General features: G+C 37.6%; 2 protein-coding genes across 3 annotated transcripts in view; one reads left to right on the top strand and one right to left on the bottom strand.

The window, feature by feature from the left end:
- The first annotated feature begins 437 nt into the window (after positions 1-437).
- LOC122644243 (peroxisomal membrane protein PMP22-like) overlaps positions 438-27,148 on the top strand; it is a 28,003-nt gene continuing 1,292 nt past the window's right edge. Inside the window, exons 1-7 of one of the 2 annotated variants that reach the window (XM_043837877.1) lie at positions 438-620; positions 780-878; positions 1,125-1,226; positions 1,319-1,394; positions 3,619-3,689; positions 3,776-3,861; positions 5,825-5,877. In XM_043837877.1, the coding sequence (XP_043693812.1) occupies positions 549-620; positions 780-878; positions 1,125-1,226; positions 1,319-1,394; positions 3,619-3,689; positions 3,776-3,861; positions 5,825-5,876 (558 nt within the window). In that variant the 5' untranslated portion in view covers positions 438-548 and the 3' untranslated portion in view covers position 5,877. Of the gene's footprint in view, positions 621-779; positions 879-1,124; positions 1,227-1,318; positions 1,395-3,618; positions 3,690-3,775; positions 3,862-5,824; positions 6,080-27,148 lie in introns of those variants that run through there. The other variant, XM_043837876.1, reaches the window with a different exon arrangement.
- Positions 15,413-16,384, bottom strand: LOC122644244. The gene has a single exon (XM_043837878.1). The coding sequence runs from the start codon at positions 15,987-15,989 to the stop codon at positions 15,477-15,479; it is 513 nt and encodes a 170-aa protein (XP_043693813.1). The 5' UTR covers positions 15,990-16,384; the 3' UTR covers positions 15,413-15,476.

Here is a 27,148-nt window from a genome sequence, read left to right as displayed (position 1 = left end):
AATAAAGAATTCAGTCTAATCCTATTCAGTGTGGTTTTTCCAATTTTTTTTTTTAATGAGAAGGAAAATTCATTAAAAAAAAAAGTGACTTTGTTTCATTTAAAAAAAAAAGGGAATAATAATACCTAAAAGATTATTGGGCCCATGGGCCGGGCCCCCAACACCACCACCACCAACCCACCCATGAAAGCGGAAGATGAAAACCACCTACCTGGAGTCTTTATTATCAACAACTTTCCATGAAACCAACATCATTTTCCTACACCCTCCTCTCTCTCTTCATCTCTTTCTCTCTCAGTCATGGATCTTTCCAAGAGAGGAAGGGAGAGAGAGAGTCGTCTTTGGACTCTTTCTCCACCACCTACTCAACTTGTCTTTCTTTCCAACATTTGATTCCTACAGAGGATCAAATGGTCAAACCTCTCTGCTGACATCAGTTACACATGGAAACAAAATATCACACTATATCATAATCAACCCTCATCAATCAGAAAAAAATCCCAAGAGAGGGAGATTTTGAGGGATTACTTTTCCTGTTCTTGCCTGCCATGTCTGAGATTGTCAAAGTAGCTTGGGGAAGATATCTCTTGCAGCTTCAATCCAATCCTCTAACGACTAAGGTATGTTCTATATGTAAGCCTCTGCTTCTTGATTTCAGAGAGATTGAATTTTTGGGTTTGATCTCTTATGGTTGGTTCTTCCTTTTTTTTTTTTTTTTTTTTCTGTTTTTGTTTTTATTTCATACTCATTTTACCCCTTTTTTCTTTGTGGGTTCTTAGGCGTTGACATCGGGGTGTTTAGCTGGTTGCAGTGATGCTATAGCTCAAAAGATTTCTGGGGCCAAAAAGCTCCAATTGAGAAGACTGCTTCTTATTATGGTGAGCTCATCTACTTTCATCCTACTTATCGATGTTAAAATTGTAGAACTTGAGGACGGATTTGATGTTTTTTTACTTTGTTTTTTTATGGGTATTATCTCTATCTTAGTTGATTTTATATATTTGTTTCTTCTCTTTTTTGGGTTCCAGATTGCGCTGGACCCAAATGGTGTGTTGAACTCCAACACTGCATAGATCTGCTTTCTGTTACCATTTTTACCTGTTTAACTTGCTATTGCTTCTCAGCTTTATGGCCTTGTATACGCCGGCCCACTTGGGCACTTCTTCCATAAGCTAATGGAAAAAATTTTCAAAGGACAGAAAGGCAACAAAACTACTGCTCAGAAGGTGAGAAGTTGCTTGTGTTGTTTGAATTTAGCTTTTCCCAATTCATATTGGGTTATTTGGTTGGGGATTTATGCAAAGTTTTCCTCCTTTAGGTGCTGCTGGAACAGGTTACTATTTCCCCTTGGAACAACTTTCTTTTCATGGCGTATTATGGTCTGGTGGTTGAAGGTATTTGCTTTTGTGATCTTTCGGATCAACTGCTTTTCATTTCATTTCATTTTCTGTTCTTAAGGATAATATTTATTTAAATTCCTTTTGTCTGCAATCATGGAGTAGTGGAAGAATTTCTTACCCATGTTGTTCAGTTATAAGAATACCCTTAGTGAATTTCCATGCCTTATATTGGAGTGATCCATCCAGAGTATTCCTTTATTTGCAACCTATTTTAATTTCATGATTTAAGGCCGCCATTGTTGTTACAAAGGTGCCTTCCCAGTTGGACAATCTTATCTATAGATCATTCTCCTTTTTGTAACATCAGAGGATGGCCTTATTATATTCCATAGTTCGTTTGATTTTTCTCCTGAAATTATCTTTTTCAAGGCATATTACTTATGGGTCATTTTGAGCTCTATTCTTCCCCCAAGCACCTTTGAGATACTGCTTGACAGGCTAATTTTCATACAGTTGTTCTGTCATTAAATACATGGTCAACAAATGCAAAGCCAAATAGTTGGTTGGGCTTATGGGTCATTTTGAGCTCAAAGAGAATGAACAAGTACAATCTTAGGCAATGTGAAACTGAAATGCCGTTTGGAAGCTGTATATGAAGTGGATAAAAGATAAGATCCATAATATGGCATTTGTATGTTTTTTTTGCGTTAATAGAAGATTTAGGAACGGACAAACTGAAATGCAAAGCCCAATAGTTGGTTGGGAGAACACACTGATTTGGACACAATTTTTCTGCGTGTGCACACCCCTCCTACCACCCATCCCCTCAATTTTTCTGCTTGTGTTCTCCCAAATAGTTGGTTGGGAGAACACACTGATTTGGACACAATTTTTCTGCTTGTGCACACCCCCTCCTACCACCCACCCTCACCCCCCCCCCCCCACCCAAAAAAAAAGGGTACTTTTTGCATCTTACCATTGACATTTTAACTGGTTGGGAGCACAAACTTGTGCTTGGGTTTGGACAATGTGTTTCCACTCTCTCCCCCAACACCCCCCCACCCCAAAAAAGAAAAAATAAAATAAAATGAAAAAAGGTACTTATTATTATCATGTTGGTGATGCTTCCTTTGACGGGAGTAATACCTACGGTACAGGTGAATTTTCTTAGAGAAGGATATGAAGAAGTACGAACTTCTCTGGAATATGTTCTACTCATTTGCCATAATGCTGGTTTATTCTACTAATTTGGCTTTCTGTTGTTTTGAAATGATTATGCACTGTTACCCTGGTAAACAATATGACAGATTATGGAATTTCAACTTTTAAGTTCCTCCTTTCCTCTTGTAATTGATAGGGCATGTGTGAAACCATGGTACATCTGTCCTGCATCAAATTCTCTCTCCCTGCCACCCTATTATGGCCAGCTTTCTTTGTAACACTTTATTACGATTCTTATAGCCTCACCATATATGTTTCTCTTTGTATCTTATTGTGAGTTTTTATTTTGCAACACATTTTCAATGTCATGAGGTTTTGGCTGCTCTTGGGCTTCAAATGTTCACTAAAAGCAAGCAAAAGCTCATACCAGGTACTGGGCATTGTGCTAGTCATGGGTCTATGATTGAGTTTGGCAATCTAGAGTTCCTGGCTTCCCATCCCTGTTATTGGAAGCCCTTATAAACCAGCTACCCTTTTCCACGTGGAAGTAATGTCTAGGTTCTCTAGCCCTTCTAAATCAAACTCTAAGCTTGGATGTCTTTGGAGAAATATCAGGTCTGTGAACTTTCTTAACTTCTTGTGATTACATACCGGCTACGGAGCTAATTTGTAAGCTAGTAAAAGTATATGAATTTGGATGGTTATTTTATGGTAAGATTCTTTTGGGAAGGCTTTTCATGTCTGGGTTTTAATATTTGGAAATGGAGAAAATCAATATTTTTCCAGGAGAATGTTGTTTATGTACCCCCAATTTCTTTCTGATACAAGCAACAAATAGGTTTCCTGCGAGGTTGAACTATGGTTATTTGATTATACTCCAATTCAAACCGACTAACATATGGTAGAACTCTAAAAAGTTGTAGATTATGTATGGACTTCCTGTTATTTGTTGTTGACGCCGACCTTGGTTTAATTTTGTCAAGAAAACATTGCTTGTTTTTATGCAGTAAATCTAAGACCAAACTTCTGTTTAAATATTTTTTTACAAGTATTTGTATCATCGATTTTTCCATTTTGAAGTTATAGATGCTAATATCAACATCGTTTCATCATGTAGGAAGGGCATGGAATTTGGTCAGGAACAAGATCAAAAAGGATTGGCCTACCGTTCAATTAACAGCATACAGGGTAACAAATTTTGAACTAAATTTTCAGAAGGATAAAATATTCATGAATGGCATAAAGATACTGAAGCATCATGCTATACTTTGCAGTTTTGGCCTGTTGTATCTTGGGTGAACTATCAGTATATGCCATTGCAGTTGCGTGTTCTGTTCCAGAGCTTTGTTGCCTCATGCTGGTACTTTTCAGCTCTTTTGTTTGGGTCTCTTCCACTCTTCAATTGTTTCTATTGTACTATCTATGTTGTATAACCCATGCATTCCATCTAATTAAGAATCACAGAAATCTTATATGCGTCCAAAAATGTCTGGGAGACTTCAACCTATATATATATATGGGGAGGGTTTCCTACAAGGACTGTAAGAAGAATCTGCATGCTATACCAATGAAGGTTTAGAAATGGTAGCATTCATATGGGGTCCATATGAGGCCCACATGGGCAGAATAGGAGAGAGTGTCAGTGTGGGCCCTACTATTTTTGTTTGAGAAGGGTATAAAGGAATCTGTACAAGGGCAGCATAGCAATCTTTTTCCTGTAATTATATATATATATATATATAGGCAAGAGAACGCTAACTGGTTATGTAGCCCCTGCACCTGTGCGGTAGCCACTGGGAATATGCACAGAAGCATTGGTTTGGATGCGATTTTCGATTTCACTGGGGGCTGAACGGTCTTTTCACGCACAAAGGCATTGGTTTGTGTCTAGGTGCAGGAACCACGCAAGTCACTAACCACGTGACCGGTTAGTGTTCTTTATCCCTATATATATATATATATATATATATATATATATATAGAAGAACCAAGAAAAGAAAAGTAAAATTCTTCATTAGGGCAATGTCACAGCCTATGTAAGCAGGATAATATACATTGGAACACACTAGATTGGATAATTTTGAGAGAGAAATACTCATAACGGAGCTACTGAAGGATTGCTGGCTATCTATTCTCTAGTACGAATGACCTCCAAATCTACATTTTAGCTGATATAGTTGTAGTTACCCTGCTGTTGAGAGCTACCAGCTATCCAATTGCTCTATCCCAGAGGGGAGAGAAGAATCAAGGTCTCGCCGGCAAATGTGGACCAGTTGCCCCATTCTAATTAGGAGCAATGATCATTTGTATGGAAAAGTTTTAATTAATTAATATTAAATAATATTGTAATCAAATATCTCGGCTTTATTCTCCTTGTAAGCTGTGACTTATTAGTTATCCCTTCCATCTCATCCAGTAGAAATAAGAAATACAAAATCATTAGAAATAGTTCAAGACAGATTGTGCACAACATTGCATTGTAGCAGTACTCAAAATAGATGTCAGACCTACTTTTCTTTCTTTCTTTCTATTTTTAAAAAAAATGGTTACTCTGTTTCCTTCCAAAAGAGAACGACTCAACATTGATGTGCAACTGACTGCTGTTCTTATTATCACAGATTAAAAAATATTAAATTAGTGTTGATACAGTTTACCTTACCATTTTTATCACCACTAAATTTTACACATCATGCAAACTTAATGCCATCTAATAGATTTAGATCTCTAGGATTAAGACATGAAGAAAGCAGAGAAGAAGCATTGGATTGTTGCTGTGGTAGCTAAAGTTTGAGAAGAGTTTAGTCTATAAGGTGGAGGGAAATAGAAATGCTTGGTCTGAGTTCCTGAGAATATATGATAATACATTAATTTAAATAACCCCCCACCCCTTATAAAGAAGGAAGAGGATAAGTAAATTTTTAAAGGGGGTGTATGAGAGAGGATTCTTTCATCATAGGCATGTTGAATATGTTCCAGTCCTACCCCACCTTTTTGAGTAACTTGTTTACAAATTACAATTATAAAGACTTAATTTTGAAGGTAGATGGTTTGGTGCCAGAAAGTATTGTTGTCAATTCCCAAAGAAATTTACTTTAAAATGACATGCAGCTTTGTTAAATTTCTCTTACTGGGGGTTGAAACTAAAGTAGTTGAATCCATTCTCAACACCTGTAGTGTGGTTTGGGGCTCTAAATATGTAATTGCATTCTCATTCCTTTTCTTCTCTTTTGTAATGTTGCTGTGTTCACTGTTCATTGGTGCTGCATTGGTGCTGTATTTATCTGAACAGATACTGACCTTACTTTTTTCCCCTGGAAACATAGGGCTGTATTTCTGAATCTAAAAGCACGATCCGGTGCCACTAAGAAGGAATAAAGAGGAAGCTCATTTCAGCTTGGAAATTTTTAAATGTTTGGGGAGGTGGGGTTGGAGGTTGGCGTTTGGCATGCGGACTTGAGATTCATTTTGCATTTTCCCCCTTTCTGAGCTTTGGGACCTTAATTGTTAAGTGTAATACAAAATTGGTTTAATTACTATCCCATGAAAGAAAGGTTTCCTATCCATCTGTGGTTCTTTTTGGTAAAGCCAATCTGTGTTTTTTAGTGATTGGTACTTTTGAAGAAACCTTATATTTTAAGGTCTGGATTCTGTGACAAGGAAGTATAGACAGCAAATCATTCCCTTTATTCACCACCTTAAGTGCAATCTCCACAGGGTTCAAGTTCCTGCAGCCTCAATGTCTATCCTTCTCTCAAAAATGGCATCCTCCAATGAAACATTGGTTCTCAATGTAGATGAAACTTTCTGCATACCTAATTCGGTATCGTAGCAGCCATCATACAGATCCAACCCCCCCTCCCCTCAACCGATAAAACTCGCAATATCTCTCCTGCTTAGATGAGAATGGATTTCACACTGCAATCATCACCACTGGTTGGGGTAAAATGTGCTTAGTGTTAGATGTGGCATTGAAATCTGGTCAGTATTCCCTGGAAATCACCATGGATGATAAGTTTGTTTCACATTCTGCTCGGTAAAAATCCACATCATTTTCCATGCTTCAAACCCAAACAAGCAGGGGAAGTGCCTCAAGTTTGAGTTTGAGGCAACAAAATTACCTGGACAGGATCATGGTCAATGTTTCAGTCTCGATATTGTACAGTCTTGAATCTTTTCACCTCATCCATGCTCTTCTAGCACAGCAAAACCAATCTTTTTCATCATCATTTTCTCCCTCAGGATGGATTGGATCGAAAGTGATGTAGTTTAAAAATATATGGAAGGATTTTATTGTTAAAATAAAAAATCAAGTACAAGATAACAAGGGTCAGAGAGGACCACTTAAGTTTGGGATCGCTTGAGGATTCACTCAACCACAAGAGGGCCTCAAACTAAAATGAGTACTCACTCAACTCAAATGTGGGATTCATTCGCCACAAGAGGTTTAAGTGGATTTGAATTCTTCTTCTTCTCTCTCTTACTTCACAAATATAGCCGTTGGAATATAACTATTAGAATAAAGATATTAAAAATGTCTTGAAAAGAGTGCATGGGAGAAAGTGGAGTCGACATTTTTAGGATCCGACTCCTCTACTTTCACCTGCCCGGTATTTCCGTGCTCCCACACACATAAGGTGGGTGGAAAGTACCGCCTTACCCCCGCTTGGGCAAGGCGCTCGGACAGGGGTAAGGTGGTACATTCCACCCACCTTGTATGTGGGGCGCACGGAAATACTGCCAGAGGCGGAAGTAGACATCATGATTACATAAAAAAGGAAACAGATTTAAGAAAGAAAAAGTAATTGAAATATATGTCTTATTCCCCAACTATATCCATCCAACATAATAGCAGTGCCTTCCATTAAAACTGGGTTTTTGGGTTGTTTAACTTACACTCATTTCAAAATTATGTTGGGTAATATACTTATTAATTCTAGCTAATTAATCATTCTTTACTAAAGCTATCTTTTCCTTTTCCAAATTAAGAATGAAGAAATTTTTATGGCCTTTACCTATCTCAATCTAAAGTTGAAACCTTTATATAGCTTTTCCAAAGATTTCCTGTATTTTCTTCTTATCATATCCAGTGTTATAAGTCATTCCAATCTTTTGTTTTCTAAAACTGCCTGGGTTACAGGGAACCAAGGGAACTGTAACTCTGTAAGGCTTTAAATATATTTATTTTCTTTTTGATAATAAGGGCTTTAAAGTTTAGAAGGGTTACCTACTAACCTTGATTTTGAAAGCAATGTGAAAGTGATTCTTGCATTATACGAAATTAAGATTTAAGAATAGCATATGGCTCTCAAAAGAGCCCGACAAAGAACCATTGATTAAAATTCTTAAAAGAAGCCAAAAATAAAAAATAAAAAAATTATTTTTTTCTTGTAGTGTCAGAATAGTATATGATTACGTTTTTTTTTTAATGATAGAAAAAAAATTATATTAAACTACAAAAGGAGAAATATCTATCTCTGTCCCTTGGAGCAATTTTGACTGACAAAAAACACTTCAAAAAGAGCAAAGAGTCAGATAATGTGCTAAATGGTACTATAGCAATTGTTAGTGAAGGAAAGTGTACTACAAGATTGGGCATCTCTCAGACATGGAGTGCTGATTTGTTGTCTCACTATTGTATAGAGAATGTGAAATCGACTTGGAATGCATATCAAATACTGCCTTAGTCTCATTTGTATAGTCAGGTTTGTACATATTGGATTATTCGCATCAAAAGAGAATAAAGAGACTAAGCGATTTAACCACCTCTATAGGTATGTAAATGGAAAAAATTCCATTTCATATTCAATTGGCAAATACGCTATGCAAATTCAATTTTGACATATCATGGATATCTCATTTGAGTATCTAAATTTTTAAATTTGAATCCAATAATATCTAACTAATTTAATAAAAATAAATAAAATGTGTATTTAATTTTAATGAAATTTAAATAAAGGATTTTCTTATTTAAAGCCTTAAGGTGTCAAAAAATTTGAAACCTTAATTTTTTTCCTCTCTTAGTATAACACACTATTTCTGCTTCTTCTTTCAAAGTGGTTAGAATATTATCATTTCACACGTGTATTAAAAAAATCTGCAATACAATGAAAGTTCTTGACAATGACATATTGGTAAGTAAACTTAAAATTAATTAAATTTTTTTTTTATCATTGACTTAAAGAAATTTTGACAATAAGACAAGCGATAATCGCTTATTTTAAATACACCTATAGAGGTGTCATTTGATAATGACAATATATAATACATATTAAGTATTATTTATAGGGGGGAAGTTTTCATACACGGTCATGTCCCCTCTCACAAAGAGTTGGAAAAATCATAAACTCCCACTCATTAATTAATGCCTTGAAACTCCCATCCTCTCACATACATGGCTTACACAGCCGTATATGAAAACTTTCTCCATTAAATTTGTCTATTATTAGGCATTTTTTTAGGAGGTACTACTTGACCAATAAGCACATTTATTAAACGTGATTGAATGAGGAAATGAATCGAGTCGTATAAAAGGGGTGGAGTCCTCCATGGGTTCTAAGAGTATATAATGACTAAAATGGCATCCCTATTTTGGGAAAACAACATATAGAATTTTGAAATGGATGTTTTTTTTTTTCACTTTATTTATTTCATTGCAATAAAAACAATTTAAGAAAATGTTCTTGGGTGGGGCAGGCCATACCCAGACATAGTGGGGGGGGGGGGGGAGGGAATGACCGCCCCGCCCCAAGATGCCAGTACGCACGGTCCTGCACTCCCCCACAAAGAACACTCACCCAAACATTTTATCTCTTTTCAATCCTTATAATGAAAATATGGGAAGAAAGACTATCCCAGAGCATGGCTATGAGGTGAAATAACCGCTCCACCCCCATGAAAGATAGAAATCACATCCCTGTTGATGCTCCAACGTGTATTCCTATGGATCTTTATCACCTCCAGTTCCCTGCCCAGCCCAATTTCCCAGTTCCTCTAACAAGGAGGGACTGGAATGACCACCCTACCATTGCTCAAATACTCTACCCGGATGGGGTCCACCATCCCCTATTAGAGGAATTGGGGAATTGGGCCGAGCAGACAACTCGAGGAGATAATTTTCGATGTTCCTATTGGCCCTTAAATTGGTGCAGGAGCCATGCTCCTAGACAAAAAAACTCTTCTAAAATTATGAACTAAAAAAAACCATACAAATGTTTTATGGCTAAACAAATACAACCTAAAAGCAACTAACAATTAAAATATTTTGTAAACATTTGTTTTGCTGTGTGACATAGTTTTTTTTTATTTTTTTTATTAGCAAATAACATGAGTAGAGCAAACATGTACACTATGTCAATAGGGAAAACTATCTCCTCCAGTTCTTGCCCGGTCCAGTTCCCCAGTTCCTCTAATAGTGGGGTGGTGGACTCCACCCGGGTAGAGTGTTCGAGAAGAGATAGGGTGATCATTCCAGCCCCCCTTGTTAGAGGAACTGGGGACTGGGCGGACAAGGAATTGTGGGAAATAAAAATCCATATCAATAGGAAGAATCTCAGCCAACCAAGTAGCCACTGGTTGTTATAAAATCCAATGGATGAATAATTTTCTCTACCTCCTACAAAATAGGTCCTGCACAAATACCGAGATAGAGAATATAAGAATTAACAACTTTTTTAAGTTCTTTCTCCTTGTGATTGTAAAGGAACCCTATTGCTGTGCAAACCAATCCAAGTTACTTGTCAATCGGCTTCCAAGATGAAACAACCCCAATTATGAGGCAAAATAAAACAAAAACTTTAAAAATATTAACTAGAGTGAATGAGGCCTACCCCAAATATAAGAGAGGAGAAATACCTTTTTTTTTTTAAATTTAAAACAAATAAATACAAACATATTTTTCCCTTTTAAGTTCAAAAAGGGAAAATGTCAATTTAATTGAATTTGATAGAAATTTATTGACCCCCTAATAGGCACGTGTAAGTAACTGATACCTGAATACGATTATAAAATATTGCTGGAATTAATAAAGACATGGATGGTCTTGAATGAGATTCTGTACCCATCCCCAAATGAGAGAGATATTCATCTCATTTACACTGTCCATGAGAGAATTTTTATCGTATGCGGACCCCTAATTGGTGCGGTTTCCTAGTGCCTCTCACAAGAGGAGGGTAAATCCCATCCGGGTGGAGTGTTCGATTAGGTGCCTTAGGTGGGTCCCACTCCCCTCTTATGAGAGGCACTAGAAAACCACACCGATCAGGGAACTGTAGACAATACCGATTCTCCATGAGATGTATGTTCTGCCACAGAGTTATTTTTTTCATAAATATATACATGTAAATCTCAGATCTTCCATGGAAGTTGTGAGATTGGAATCACATCTATGATTTATCTCAAATATGAGAGCGATATATCATAACTGATAGTGTCATAGCTAGAGGTCAACGCCTTAGGCATCATCTTCCATATGTACCGTCAGATTAGAATAATATCATCTAAGCTAAAGACAAGAGAGAGAGATATATGTAAGTGATTGCACCATAGCTGTAGAGCACTCACTGCCTAAGGCAGATAGGCCTTATCCTGATCCAACCAATTGAATCCCATGAAAAGATTTCAAAAGACAATGTCGTTCTCCGTGCGGATTGACAGGTTTGACTCTTTGATGGAGTATCTAATCTGGACTGATCTGATTTGTTCCGGTCTGATCTGATCTGATCCATTGCATCCCTTTGGCCTTTCTAGAATATATACCCTTCGGCAACAAAGACTCAAGAGTGAAAGAATGACCTTCAGCTGCGCATGAGACACCTTAATAATTGTAAGAGAAAAGTATAAACCTTTTCTTCTTTTATGGAAACTAATAGTATATCCAAGGGTGTCAATCGGTTGGTTTGAATCAGTTTCGGTGTGGGAATGATAAAATTAAAACCAAACCAATAAAAAAAGTTAGAATTCGGTTCAGTTTTGGATTTACATCGGTTTATTATTGGGTCGATTTTGGTTTCGGCCTAGTTTGGGTTTGGTTTTAAAAAAATGATTTTTAATGCGTTTTGTGTTGTTATGGGTTTCTTGTCATGGTAGCTCGGTTTGGTTTCGATTTTGAACCGATTTTGGGTTCTTTTAATTTGGTTTTTTGGGTCATAATCCCCCAAACCGAAACCAGCTCAATAAGACTTCATCTTGATTTGGGCCAGGCTATTTCGATTTGGTTCAGGCTAGTTTACCCGTTTTGGACCCAACTTGGGCACCCCTATGTATACCTATATTTCTCAAACTTCAAAGGGCTTTGAGAATGTTATTATCAACTCCCACTTAATATTTGGGATTGAGTTTCCTACACATCCTATTCACAGTGGGGCGGGCGAGGGCAGGAAAAGGTAATGGGAGGGTATTTTAGAACATACTAAAACCCTAGGATGATGGGTGAACCATCCTCTATGGGCGGAGAGAAACTTAGTCCTATTATTCATGTATATAAAAGTCAAAAATATCTTTTCTTTGTCCACTCGGAGAGTCAGATCATATGGATTAAGAGGTTCTTTCTTCACTACAAGTGGAGGGAAACTTGGTCTAAATGTGTCCATTTAGGATTAAGATTGATAACCATCTTGGAACAGACTCGCTAAAGCTTCAAACTGACCCATCTCATTACTAAATGTAATGATTTAGGAGTTGATTTTGGATCGATTAGTAAATGGGATGGGACTAGACGTTTCTTGGATGGGTTTCCCAACAGGTCCGTAAATGAAAGACCAATAAGAAACCGATTGGAACTAGAATTAGAACCAGAACAACTACTCCCCGTTTAAGTTGCATATTTACTTATTTAGGGTTAGGTAATACTTAATGTTATAACATACTTATAAGGGTTATACCGTAATTACAAATAAATCTATGGGTTATGTGTCGAAGAAACACACTTGTATTTAAGTGTTTGAGACTTTGAGGGCTTAGAACCATTAATGGACCAGGATCATGTTATATCATATTTACGAAGAAACATTTACATTTAAGTGCCCTAAACTGTCAAGAAACTAGGATCAAATCGTTTCATTATTAAACGAGACTAGGTCTTAGTTTTAAGGCCATCTATATAGTGCAATTTTAGGATTGGCCTCCTTGGGATTAGAACTAATAACGAACTGTCTCCTTTGACACCACTTAATTGGATTGAGTTCCTTTCTAGGGAGTCCAGTACGCCCAGAGTGCATCCAGCCGTTGGGCTGTGCTGCACACATCCGTAGGTGCACATCAAGATGTGTGCGACATGACCCAATCCTTGGATGCCCCCTAGGCACTCCCTAGGCGCTGGGCTCCCTGGAGAGGAGCTAGATCCCTCTTAACTTAGTCTCCACGACAAATAAAAAGAGAGGGAAAAAGGAAGACAAAAGACAACAGCTTTATAGAGAAACGAAACTTCACACCTCCCTTTTCTTGTACCAAAAGAAGGCTCTTTTCTTCCTTTGTAATATCTCTATTGTTGCTATCCTAGCTTTTCTATTAAGAGGAAACTTTGGTTATTAATTAATTATCTTCCAAAAGAGGAGTGGGGTAGTGGGATTCTATATTAAGGGTGCCAAAATCAAACTAAAATTTTAGTGAGACTGAATCGAGTCGTTTACACTGAAATTGTAAAATTGTTTATTAATTAAGATCGTTTAGTTAAATGGTTTAAATCGATTAACATATACATAGTAAGTTAAATTATTAAATTCTATTAAAGAATTAAAAGAAATTGAAAACCTTTACAATAAAAAATAAAAACATATAAACAACTATAATCTTACAATTAATAAAAGAAAACATAACTATAACCAATTCAATTTTAGGTTTACATCTGATGCAATAAAAAAATCAGAAAAGAGAGAAGTGGTTTGACCACAAAAAAAACAAGAGTAAAAAAAACCTAATAAAACCGTTTAAGTTGTTTACTAAAGTGATTGATTTCTGTTTTACCCATAAATCTTATTCAAATTAAGGGTGTCAAAACCTAGCCCGAACCAATAAAACTGATCCTTATTGGATTATTTTGGACAGGGGTATGACGGGATCGGCTGAAAACCAAATCACACCGCATCGAACCTATAATAAACCGAATAAAACCGATACAAAAATCAATGAGTATAAGGTTGTGAATAATTAAATTGATTTCAATATTAATGAGCAAATTTATGGTTGTAAGGGGAATTATTACAAATCAATGAATATGAGGTTATGAAAATAGCGAAATTGATTTGTAACAATGCTTCTTCCATTAATTTCCTTTTTAAGTGTGGGGCTAATGAAACAATTTATGTAGTTGAAAACAGAAAGGGAAGAAAATAGCTAGGCACAAACCGAATCCAACCAGTTTTAAAAAAACTTGATACCGAGCCAAATCCAAACCGCTATCAACCAGTTATCATAAATTGAAATGATACAAAACCAAATCGCACTGAAACCGAAACCAAGCCAAAACAGAAAATTCCTTATTGGTTCGGTTTCAGTTTTCATAAAAACAACACAGAAACCAAAAAAAGGTCTAAACCTGGATCAAGCTGACCGATTAACACCCCTACATCAAACTGAAACCGAACCGTTTAACACCCTAACCCTACATGTCTATGCATGAGTCTATCTGTATATCCATGCAACAAGACTCAGATATGGTAAAAGATAAATAGAGGCGCTTGCCTGCGTGAGGTGGCACCTCCAGTCACAATCCTCCTATTCACAGGATATACAGGTAATCCAATCATAAAAGAAAAGAGATAATCTTAGTTATGCAATATATAAATTTTTATATTACCATTTATACCTTGTAGAGGACAGGTCATCTGCCTCTGCCCCAATCATGGTTTGAAGAATCGTTATCGGATTGGTTGATTGGTATCGATATTGGTGGAGCTGTGGAGACTGAGACTGATTCCTGATCGATCCCATATCGGTGAATCGATACAAGACCGATCCAGATTAGTATTGGGTGAGACTGAGACCGATACCGATACCAAAACTGATTACTGAAACCCTGGTCACAATAGAATGAAAGAGGGGAAAGAGCCAATTTCTTCTCCCTTGAAATTGAAGGAGAGATGGGTTCTATTATTCATGTCTGCAATCTGCATTCCTCCTTCCCTCCTTCCTTCCCTCCCTGGCACTGTTAATTTTGTGAAGTCCTCTCTGACCAGTTATCAAACAAGAAACTAGAAATAATGGGAGAAGATGCAGGTAGCAACCAGCATTAGAGCTGAGTCTCGTCATTTCATCCAGTGAAGGACAAGTTAATTTCCACAAATTACGTTGAGGCTAGGGTCTGTCTCTCAGAATTTTGAATTTCATACATAAACTTCCATTAATTACCTTACCTGTAGCATTAAATACGTACTAGATACAAAAAATGTTGCTTCTACGCAATCTATGTATTCCAGTACCTACATTAATAATGGGGGAAACTGGAAACAACAGGACCGCACCCACTGAACCAGGTTGGTTGGTTGGTTGGTTTGGCTCTGCTCACTACTATCAAAACCAAACCCAAATGGGGATCAACAAGAAGAAGAAGAAGAAGAAGAAGAAGAAGAAGAAATTTTTGGTTGTCTTCACGTAAATGTTTGAAGAAACCAAAAAAAAAAGATCTAACTAACTTATCCATGGCAATCTCAACTTACTCTTGCGTTGCCCAGATTAATTCCTCCACGTAAATTTTTACAAAACGAAAACTACAACAACACCTCAAAAACAATCAAAAACAAAAGAAAAGGAAATAAAAAAGGGAGATAGTTAGATAGATAGATAGATAGTTCCTATCTTCGTCTCTTTGGTCACTCACCTGTTCACCTTCTTGAGAGACTGAGAAGTAACTTCACAACAACAACAACAACAACAACTGCATGCGCGAAACTAACGAGGAGAATTTCGTACGTGGAACCAATCCTCCAATGCCAATCCGCCACGTGCTTCCATACCATCTCATTCTTCTTTCCTCTCTTTCTCTCATATCTGTAGCCACCGCGAGAGTTGGGTCGGGTTTACAATGCCCGGGATATGGGTCCCATCCGCCTTCATAAGGTTCGCCACCGCAGCGTAGCCCTGATGCGCCGTCGACTTCTTTGCCGGTACCGTAAGCTCCGCCCCTTCATTTTCGACATCCTTCGCGTTTCCAACCTTCTCCTTCGTCTCTCCTTCCTCGTCATTGCTGCCGTCGGCTTCCACGGCGGAGGAGGAGGATGCCGTAACTGGGTCCCACTTTTGGCCGAGGAGAGTTCCCTGGGTCAGGAACTCGTGAGCCATGTACCCGGCTAAAATCCGGTTCGATGATGAAGGACATGGCTGAACCAGAGCCGGTTCAGACTCAACAGTTGGAATCTTGGTAGTCGGGGTTGTAATTGACGTCGCGGCTATGAGTGTGTCAAGACCATCTCTCTCCTTCCGTTTCCGTGACGCCCCGGGTGTCACTACCCGATGAGGGTGGTTCGACATTGCAATCGAGCGCTCCGTCGAAATCATGCCACCTCAGCACAAACGTAAAACCACTCCAATTTTAACCCAACCCCAAGAAAAACCGCCCAAGAAAAATGAAATATAAACTGTGGTGGTCCCTCTCAGTTATAGTGAAAAGTCATTAATGACCCGAGGTTATAACTGTAAAATCGAACCACCTAGGAAGGTTATAGATGAAAAACAACCAATACAATACAAGGAAGACGAAAGAACAGGGAGAGGGAGAGAAAGAGGGGAAGACGGCAGGGCCGTTGGGCAAGGAACCGATGAGATCGGATCGAGACAACGGCACGGCCGAATCCGATGATTTTCAGGCCGGAAGTTCTTGATAAGTCGCCGCCGGTGAGAAAAGATGGAGATGGTGGGATTTGGGTTTCAGATTACTAGGAAGAAAAGAGAAGAGAAGAGAATAGAAGAGGTCGAAATGAGATTAGGAATTTGTGAGAGAGCGAGAGAGAGAGAGAGAACAGCTTGGTGGGGGAGGGGTCGGTTTATTTATAGGGATTAGAATTAATTGAGTACCCCTGATAATCGGCAGAAATAACTACTATGCCATTACTATATGTGTAATGACAAAAACACCCTCAGATATGATTTGCTATTGTGGCTAGTGTCTGTCTCTGAAGGCACGACCACATATGCGATTGAAAGAAAAACACCAACTCATAGTACGAAAAGGATTCTCTACTTCTTCCTCATCTTTCGAAAATCCCGAGACGAGAAAAGATCCTACGGATGAACTCTCAGTATGAGTTGGTTGCGCAGCTTATGTCTCTGTGGTCCCCACCATGAATTCCCTAGACGATGGTTTTCTCTGGAGGAGTGGAGGGCCTCTTGTGTGGTCGACCTCATGGCATCAAGTGTTCCAATCACCCACCATTTTAAAATTGTGAAACTACTCAATTATTGTACAATTACAAGCGTGTCCTTAATTTGTAACGTTGCATCAGCTCTCAAATGGAAATTACTTTGATTACTAGTGTGCTTTGGTGGACCCCACCACAAATACTTAAAACCATGGACCATGCTTCTAAGATCACGATCAATCTGATGGTCAATACCACATAATCATAACGGTGCAAATTATGGGTGTCAGCTGGTTGGGTTTAATCAGTCTCCACCAATTTAAGGCCTTAAATCATTTTTTCTTCCTATTTAGGTAATCAAGCCTTGGAGGTGCACATGGTTTTAGGAATCGGTTGCAGATTGGTGGAATCGCCCAATCCATATTCATATCGGCGGTCTCTGATCCTGATCCAAGGGCGATCTCATATCAGTGAATCAATGCGGATCAAGGGCAAAAAGCTAAAAAAAAAAAAAAAATCCATTCTTTTAATTTGAAACCAAGGGTGATTCTATCCAATCTAGACTGATATGGGCTGATTCGGATCAGGATCAATATTGGCAGAGACCGATCTGTAGCCAATACCGATTCCTAAAAGCCTGCCAAGACATGAAAACATTTCTATTCTATCAATTGGCTATCGGTCCATAATTGGATTAATTAGATTTTAAAGGGATAATCAGGCTATAAATGGTCAATTATAGGTCAGTAATTCAAAGTATTTGATCGGTCTAGTCAGGTGACCCTCAGTATCTTGAATCAAGAACATCTGATTATTAATCGATCGATGCTTAAACCCGTCACATTTAAAAATCCATTAAACCGGTCTTGAGCTTCAATTGGTCGATTTAGGTCAGTCCTACCGGTGCAGGCCAACTTTTAGGACCCCTAATGCAAATATTGAGATTGGTCGAAGTCTTGTAACCCTAACACGTAACACTCCACATGTATTGTATGGTATATCATCCATCTTAAACGCACTTTGATTTGAAAAGACAAGGAGAGACGTTGTTAATCACACGTTAGTTAAAGACAAAAGGTTGTATTGGGGCTTTCGGCGGAAAGCACAAAATTGGAATATAATGAGAAAGGTGAGGATAATTTCGTCATTTAAGAAATAGGTTGGGAGAGAAGTTTAATTGTCATAATAGTTGTGTGGACTGTGGAGTCAGTGGAGTGGAAGGAGAAGAAGAGAATCACTTTCCTAATTCAATTCGTTTTGCCACGTGTCAAACGATTTCTAATTTATAGTTGAACACGAGAAATAGCTGAGATGGAATAATTATTTCGAGTTTGATACCATAAAAAAAAATTGAAACTTATCCATCTTTTGTTAGTGAGCCAAACGTAGACGTTGGTAGTCCCTGTAAATCTGTAATAGACGACGTGTGCCAATCCTCTATTAGTTTTGCTCAATTGTTCTATTTGCTCTCTTTATCAGAATTGGGAAGTCAGTTTTTTCGACTCAACCTTTCTTTTTCAAAACCTGGTGAGTCAGATGAGTTAAACCCGATCTGAACGAGTCATTTCTTTTATTATTTTCCTTCCTCTTCTTCACCAAGTAAGGAAGGATTAAGACTATGATTGCTTGCTTCATAGTGCAAAGAAAAATAGAAATGGACTAATATTGAAGACAACTAACATAAACTCTAGGATTTTTATGGGGAGAGGTTTCGTATACGACCGTGCATGGCATATGATCGTGCCTGCAACCGTTGTAGAATAAACTTATGATTTATGGATAATATATGGCCTAATAATAATAATAAATAAATAAAACTACACTCGATGAATTTTACATGACTAGGGCAAAAAGCACCGAGTGAATAAAATCTTGGACTGACTCAGGCCTAGTATGCAAGTTATTTCTTAAGCCTGAGTGAGTCTTTATGACTTCTAACTAGGTTTTATGTTTTTTTTAATCGACTCGTGTGACTCATTCGAGTCGAAACTTGCTTTTCCAACTATGTTATCTCTCAAAAAAAATTGTTATTATATTATGGACAAAGATGCTATCATGTTCATTGAAAACGATATCGAAAAAATTTACTAGGTTTTATTTTTGAAAATTGGTTCTCATATCATACAAAATTACAAATGTAGACAAGCTTGTCCAAATGGTTTATTGGGTGACCAAGATTAGTTTTGTCATGTGGAAGTCTGATTTTTTTTTTTTTTGGTAACAATCTGATTGCAAATTCTAATTGTTGGATATGTAGAGAATGGTCTATTTTGGTTGCATTTAATATGTCAAAGTCAAAAACTCTCCCCTACAACGGCACACCCTCCTTTGTATGTCTATGCATCACTTTGGTGGTCAATGCATCATCTTGGTGGTCTTTACTTTTCCAATGATTTAGTTTTTTTCTTTTTGGTAGATAACAGGGCTATTCATTCACGCGCGCCCAACGCCAACAAAAAAACAAAATACATAAAAAGATACTGAAAAAAGATAGGTAGCATGATCAACAGAAGGTTTGGGTATATAGGACCCAGCCTGACGGAGCGGAAAGCGACCCGATCTCGCATGCCATAGACTGAGTCATTCGGAGAAGGGGATGGCCTGGGTGAAAGCCATTACTCCAGATAAAGTGCTGTCGACACAACAACTAATAAGCGCATGCACTGTCGTGCCAATAGAAAGGACCCCATAAGTGCCGAAAAGATCTGCGTCATCATGCCCACGAGAGCTGGCATGCTGCCGCGTCGAGAGGAGCTTCGATGAACAGTGACAGAGCCACAAGATCTGTACGGTGAGAGGGGTAACGGAGCCGGCCATTTCCATTGCGACACCAACGCCAAAAACGACATAACCTGCAAAACCAAAAACTAAAAAAAGAAAAAGAACAGGAAAAAGGGAGGGGGAGGGGACATGGGCCGGAAAAAGGGGAGGGTGGAGGGACACCGTGCGGAGAAAGGGGGGAGGGAAGGAAGGTGGAAGGGAAAAGGGGAGGGGGAGGCGCAGGGGGTGGCAGTGAGGGCAATGACACCAGAGAGGGAGAGGGAGATGATGATGAGGGAGGGGGTGGCAGTGAGGGCAGTGACGCCGGTGAGGGAGGGGGAGGCGGTGACAGTGAGGGTGGTGACGCCGGTGAGGGTGAGGGAGATAGTGTGAGCAGGGTGGTGGGGGCGGTGATGGTGAGTAAGGGCACAAGGGGGCGAGGTGGCACACACGGGTCATCATCATCGTCGTCAGCATCAGCGTCGACATTGGCCTCCAATGAGTCTCCAAGAGTCATGGTTGAAGGAAGTTGCAGCAAAAAAAAAAAAAAAGGATCACGCCAAGGCGGAGAGATAACACGTCACACAGACGGAGATACAACCACGCCACAAGGGCGGAGAAGATGAACAGAGGCAGCAGCAGGTTGCCTTAAGAGAATGTTTCCATCAGAGGTGGCATTTTTCTTCCAAGGCCTCGGTCAATGATTGTAAGACAGGCTTTGAAAGTAGGGTGACACAAAAACAATAGATAGCAAAAAGGAGGAAAGCAAAAAGCTTTCAAAACGTCCACCAACGATTTATTTTGTCACCTAACAAACTCCGTTTGGGCTAAAACTTAATTGATATGTGAGCAAAAGTTTATTTGTCCACAAAATTTCAGTCTATCCAACATAACTACGTGGCAACAAAATAAATGTTCGTCTGAAAAAGCATTTGGATGAGCTTGTCTACAAGAAAGCGACTAATTGTATAGGTAAAATAATTTCTATCTATTTAGACCAAAATGATTTCCTTTTGTTTTCAAGAAATTTTTATATAATGGAATCTTTAGATATTTGAGGGAATGCTAAATAATTAACTATATTCTCTTTCTATCAGTTGTCTTTGATGGTTAATCAATAATGGAATGAAGCTGGGCACCTATTTTATTGAATTACCATTTGTATCACTCCTTTTATCGCCATGTTGAGTAATTATCTTGTTATAAAATGTTGGACAACAAGAAAAGTTGTTGAATACGCTACATATCAAATTGAGTGGCTAATCTCAATTATTTTTGACAATTGTGTGCAAGGTTTTTATTCTTATCGATTCATGGTCAAAAGTTCTAATAAAATTGATTTTTTTTCATATATTCAAAGCATTACATGGATACGTGACAAATTAATATCATGATGACCTCCACCACATATCTTTTTGATCTGTGCAATAACTAAATTGTGACATGGTAGTCATATATGAGACTATAAATGAATGGTTGAAAATCTGTATTTGATCTGTGCAATAACTAAATTTGTTTTAAAGTTATATTATCCAATCTAATTATAAAAATATGATTTAATATAAGGGTATAAATTATATTTTATAATAATAAAATACCCTTATTTGTCTACAAAATATTATATGTAATTAAACAAAAATCTACATGAAGGAAAAAGATTTATGAGGACATGTATGTAATTTCAAGTAGAAACCTTCAACATCATACCTAATGGGTAGTGGCTTTAGTCCTCCAACATCAACCATAGTCGAGTTTTTGTCTTCTCCAGTTCTCCTCCGCTCAATGCGGACAAATAAAGATGTAAATGGATAATTGAAAATACGTAACTGATTCGTGTTCATATCCGTTTAGGGGGAGTCAATATTTGAAAATTTGGTATCTAAAAACAATCAAAATCTGTTTGAAAACTGATTGGATGTGAATGCGGATATTGATATATTTGATTCCTATTTGATTCGTTTACATCTCTAATCATATCCTATGTGCCATGATGAATGCTGACACTCAAAATCAATTCCCTAGAATTATCTCTCAAAAAATTTGCCCTTCTTTTCTCTCCGTTCTCTCTAGAATACACGTTTTTCGCATTGAACAAGTATTATAATACTGTTTTGGTTATATGCGTGTTAAATTTCATAGTTCATCTCAATTATATTGCAAACTATTTTGATGAGTTTTTTTCCACTTTCCAACCATCATATGGCCTAAGGAAATGATTAATATGGTAATTATCACTATCAAATAAGGGTTTAAGAATGTTAACCGGTCACACTCTAGGTGTGACTCCAACGCCTAGACATAATAACCACCTAATTGCCTTGAAATTTGGAAATAACCACCTTGCCCCCCATAAAAGGCAAAAATCCCATGGGATAAGGCATTCATCTCCATTCTCCAAGGTGGTTAGACGATTATGTGTCTAGATGTGGGAGCGCGATCAATTAGCGTTCCTTTTCCCATCAAATAATTAGAGGACCTTTTTTGAATGCGCATCTGTCAATTTTCAAAAACAAATTCAAACATATATGGTCATTAAACCTTCTTATCTAGCCCCACTAATCATAAATGAACTGTTGATTGTGCCATATTGTGGATTGAAGCTTATCAAGATCCTGTCGTTATGTGACAAGCTATCGATAAAATTGAGCATAAATTATCCCAAGGTGTTAGTTCAGTTGGCAAAAGATCAACTCCTCATATAAGAGGTCATGAATTCAAACCACCTTGGGGCCTATCCCCATTCCCTATCCCCCCCCTAAGGGTGTCAATTTGGGATCGGAACCGGGAACCATCCCAATACCGTCCCGCTAAAACCCGATACTGTACCGTCCCATTAGTAAATGGGATGGTACTGGTATCTGATTTTGGTACCGAATGATAAATGGGACAGGACGGTTCTAGGACGGGATTCCCAACGGTACTACTACCGAAATACCAATAAGGTACCGGACATACTAATACCGTTTAAAAAAGAAAAAATATATAAGATCTTTTTTTTTTTTTTGGAGAAAAAATAGGATATAAGAATTATATTTATGATGCATTAGGGACGGGACAGCCGCAGCTCTTGAAGTCTCGCCTCTCAAAATCTTGGTTCAGTGCTACTCTCTCTTCCTGCAAGCAACTTCATGTACCAGGTTTTTCTTTTTTCCACTCAGTAGTACCATGTGACAGTAACATGTGTGATAATAAGGTTTTGTTTAGAAAATCAAAGAGGAAAACACAATCGGATTTTTCCATTAGGAACAATTAAACTTCTTCCTTTTTCTACAGTGCCTAGAACCGTTTAGGAACCGGTACCTTCCCATCCCGCTAATAATCGGGACTGGGATCTAGGTTTGGTCTCGTTAAGTAAATGGGACGGTACTGGGATTGACACTTTTGGCACCGATACCGGTACCATCCCGTCCCAAGTACCGGGAACCGTCCCAATTGACACCCTTACCCCCCGCACGCTCGCTATTAAAACTCTCCAATTCCACAAACAAAAAAGAAAGTTGAACATAAATTAAGTAGCCACATCACAACTATACGCATTATAGTCTATAAGGTTATAATAATATAAAGAGATTAAAAATCTCACAAAAATTTAAAAATAATAAGAAGAAGGTAAGAGGATTATCAGATATAGTATTTAAAAATCTTGGTGATTTATTTTTCTTTGGATTCTTATGATAACTCGACATTTATTAAGGTCCTATTTGTTTGACGAGGAGGATGGGGTGGAATGTTATGGGATAGTGTAGTGGGTTGGAAAACAAGGTGGGATTTTTACTTTTCCCATGAAATAATCAAAATCCTTTATTTTTTGTGGGTCTTTGGATAACATAGAAGGGTTTTTTCAAGTGCCACATCAGCAGACCTCACATTTAACACTATTCGCTAAGCTTTGTACATTCACCACCCCAGGTTAAACAAACAAGATTAGGGTGGGATTTGAAATGCCACATTAACATTTCCCACCCCACCTAATTCCCCATCAAACAAATGGAAAAATGAAGAAGTCTGCTTCAATTCCCTTACTCTTTTTCAGTTTCTTTTAGGGGAAAACTAGATCTACCTCTTCAATTTTCATGTAATTGTCTTGTTGAAGAAGGTACTTCAGAAAATCATGAAACCCATTTACAAGAGTTTTGGTGATCCCCTCAAAAAAAAAAAAAACTAAAAACTATTTCATCACTTTGTCAACTATCTTAGTATTTTTATATTTTTTTATGGGGGTAGTGAAGGAAAATCACCATTCTAGGACTCCTAGATTAGACGATACCCTATGGACACTAATCCAACGCATTTATCAAGGGATTTTCCTTCACCATGGTTGTAGGAAAATTCAATCATTCTCTTTTCTAATCATTTCTTGTCAAATATACACAGCCTAAATATTGTGTCTCATCCTCCACTCATAATGTTGCCATTGACAACATGCTTTTGTCATTTTTAACAAGATTTCTTTACGTTGACTATTCAAATGGTCAACTTTTTAGCATCAATGATTTGTACTTAATTCATAATTGCTCATAAATTTAAAAAAAAATGCCAATGGATAAGCAAGTTTAGTGGTGGATAGGTCTTGTTTAGGTTAGAAAATTTTATAGAGATTAATATTCTATATACATTTGATGTTTATAATGTAATAGTTGCTTATCTTTCCCTTTCCCTTTCCCAAGCATAAAGGAAAGTTTATTATTATTATTATTATTATTATCTTTGAGAGGGGGGGTCGGTGAATATGAACAAGAAAAGAATGATTGCTTGCTTGCCATGTTATAAGCCCTTTAAACTTGGATGGTTGTACCCATTTGGCTGAGCAGCCTCAAGTCAAAGGTCCTCAAAAGGAAGGTCTACAAACTTTGCAAATCAAGGCCACCACACACAGAAGGGTTTTAAAATTTTGTGAAAATGAAAAATTGAATGACCATTATTGACCTCAATGTCCCCTACAGAAGAAGAAGAAAGAAGCCTTTACTTAAAGGTATCAATGGGTTCGGTTTTGGGCTATTGGTCTGGTTCTTTAACGGTTCTGGACCAAAATCAGATAAAAAAATTAACTGGTTTTAAACCTAGGATTCAAGGCCATTAACATTGGGTGGGCTGGTTCTGGGTCCTAATTCCCTAACACTTGCTACATACATATTATATAGTAAGACATTAATTTCAATCGCATGAGATATTCAATTTACCATTTTTTTTACTCACATGCATAACTAGTCCATAATACCTCATGTTTTATATTCAATTAATAAATAGAAACACCACCACCCTCATAAATTAAGATTATTTTAAGACTTGTTCTTAAGTTATTATTCTCAAATAGACCTTCAGATTAACAATCGAAACTTTGGTAAAATAGTATATGAGACAAGAAGCACCAGTCAAAATTGAAAAATTTTAAAAAAATAATAATAATAAAGGGTTTGACGTTAACTCTCATGACCTTAAGTCTTAATAATAATAATATAATATAAAAGGTTAGGATGTGGATTTGTTTTGATTCTACCGGTTCCAGTTCCAAGAGATTCTAGTTGGTCTATCAGTTCTAGAACCGTGGGTAAATTACACGTCACCCCCTGATTTTTGAAAAAACTCAAATCACCCCCTGGTTTAGACCCCAATATGACAAATTGGTCCCTACCGTTAGTTTTATGCTGCTAAGTGATGATGTCAGCCAGTTAAATAAATTTAAATCCCTAAACTACCCTTGACCAATGTTGAAGATGAAGGAAGGGTAGTATTGTAAATTTAATTCTAATATTTTAATACAAGGGTAAAGTAGTCATTTCACACCAATAACTAATAGCAGACTAACACTGTTACTGTAGAGGGGGTGATTTGAGTTTTTTCAAAAACCAAGGGGTGATTTGAGTTTCGTTTGAAAATCAAGGGGTGACGTGTAATTTATCCTAACTTTAATCAACAGATCCAGAACCAACCCAATAAGGTATTGGATGGGTCAGTTCTGTTTTTTATAGGCTAGTTCAGGTTAGGTATTCGGTTTCGGTGCCCAATTGACACCCTTACCTACGTCCGCAAAGATATGAGAGAATAGTTTCACTAGCAATGAAGAAAGGGTTACAAGCTATATACATCTCGCCTCTCTTTGTTTACAAAGAATTCCCAGTACCTTAATAATTTATCGATATCAATTTATATGAAAAACAAAGAGATACAATTTCCCGAATAACCCCTATATAAATCTAAAAAATCTCAAACCCTACGAGCTTTTAACAGCCCTTTAGAGACAACCCATAACCAAAACTACAAAATACAAGACATCAACCCTAAACAGTAGGAGATGCACCCATAAGTAAATGAAAACTTTTATTTTCAACGTTAGAGATGCTCCCAGCACTTATTGATGTGGTTTATTAGAAGTGGATGATTGGTGCCATAGATCTTACCTTAAATCTTTCTTTTTAAATACTTAAACATCATTTTCTGGCCTTTCATAATTCCAAAAACAGCAAAGGTGGGGTTTCGTACAAAAAAAGATAAGACCCACATGAAATCACTAGTCTTGATCCTCTACCCTAATTAGTGTATTTATTAAGTTGGTCAATTTAATTAATGTTTATTATATTAATACTAAATACAATTTAGGATTAATTAATGTATATAATATGTGGTATTATATTTTTTTTTATTTTGGTAGAGAAGTTGGCTTATCGAGGAGTATGGCATCCCACACACCCACCCTCTGTTTCTTTTCACCAGTAATTTCAAGTGATTGGAGAGAACCCAAAGCCTTCCATAATTAATCATCTGACATAAATTAAATTAACAAAACTAAGTTGCTCTCGAATTAGCAAAACCAAGAGTGGAAACTAAGTAGGGATCCCAACAATAAAAGTATTACAAATTTTATTTTATAAATTATTATATCATTTCATAAGATAGAATTAGAGATTCAAAAACAAACACAAGTGGTCACAAAAGAGATGAGTGCATAGGCATCAAGAGACAAATTTAAGCAGAATGGAATGGCAAAAAATGATTATTTTTTACTGAACAGGAAAGGTTCCCCACCATACCCCCCACATACACACGGGGAGAGAGAGAGAGAGAGAGAGAGAGATCTTACACATCACATCAATAACGACATGAGAAATGGTATCATCCACATGTGACTTTCATATTTAAGACTAGAAATCAATAGCGACACAAAAATGGTATCATTGGATCCAGATCCTTTACGGTGCGGGCTGCCCCTAGCGGTCGTGCTGCGCAGACACATGGCCACGTGCAATGACCCCCGTACCCCTGCCTGAGCACCTTGCCCGGGTGGATGTAAGGCAATCATTGCACGTGGCCCTATGTTTGTGTAGCATGGGGCTGTTGGGGCAGCACGTTATAGAGGATCTGGATTGAGTATAATCCACATGGGACCTACATATTCGAAAAGACAAAACAATAAAAAAAAATTTCATATATAAAAGAGGGGAAGAAGTTTTCTGTACAGGAGTGTGGCCTACGCCAGCAATTCCATGTGTCTATCTCTTTCTTCCTTAAAATAAGGGGGCAGAGATGTCTTTTCAAATGGGGAGGAGAGAGATAGACTCATGGGAGTGCTGACGTAGGCTACACTCCTGGACAGAGAACTTT

This window comes from Telopea speciosissima, chromosome 10 (genome assembly GCF_018873765.1).
Source record: "Telopea speciosissima isolate NSW1024214 ecotype Mountain lineage chromosome 10, Tspe_v1, whole genome shotgun sequence".
In the NCBI taxonomy this organism is placed as follows: Eukaryota; Viridiplantae; Streptophyta; class Magnoliopsida; order Proteales; family Proteaceae; genus Telopea; species Telopea speciosissima.
This window is presented reverse-complemented; position numbering and strand designations above follow the sequence as displayed.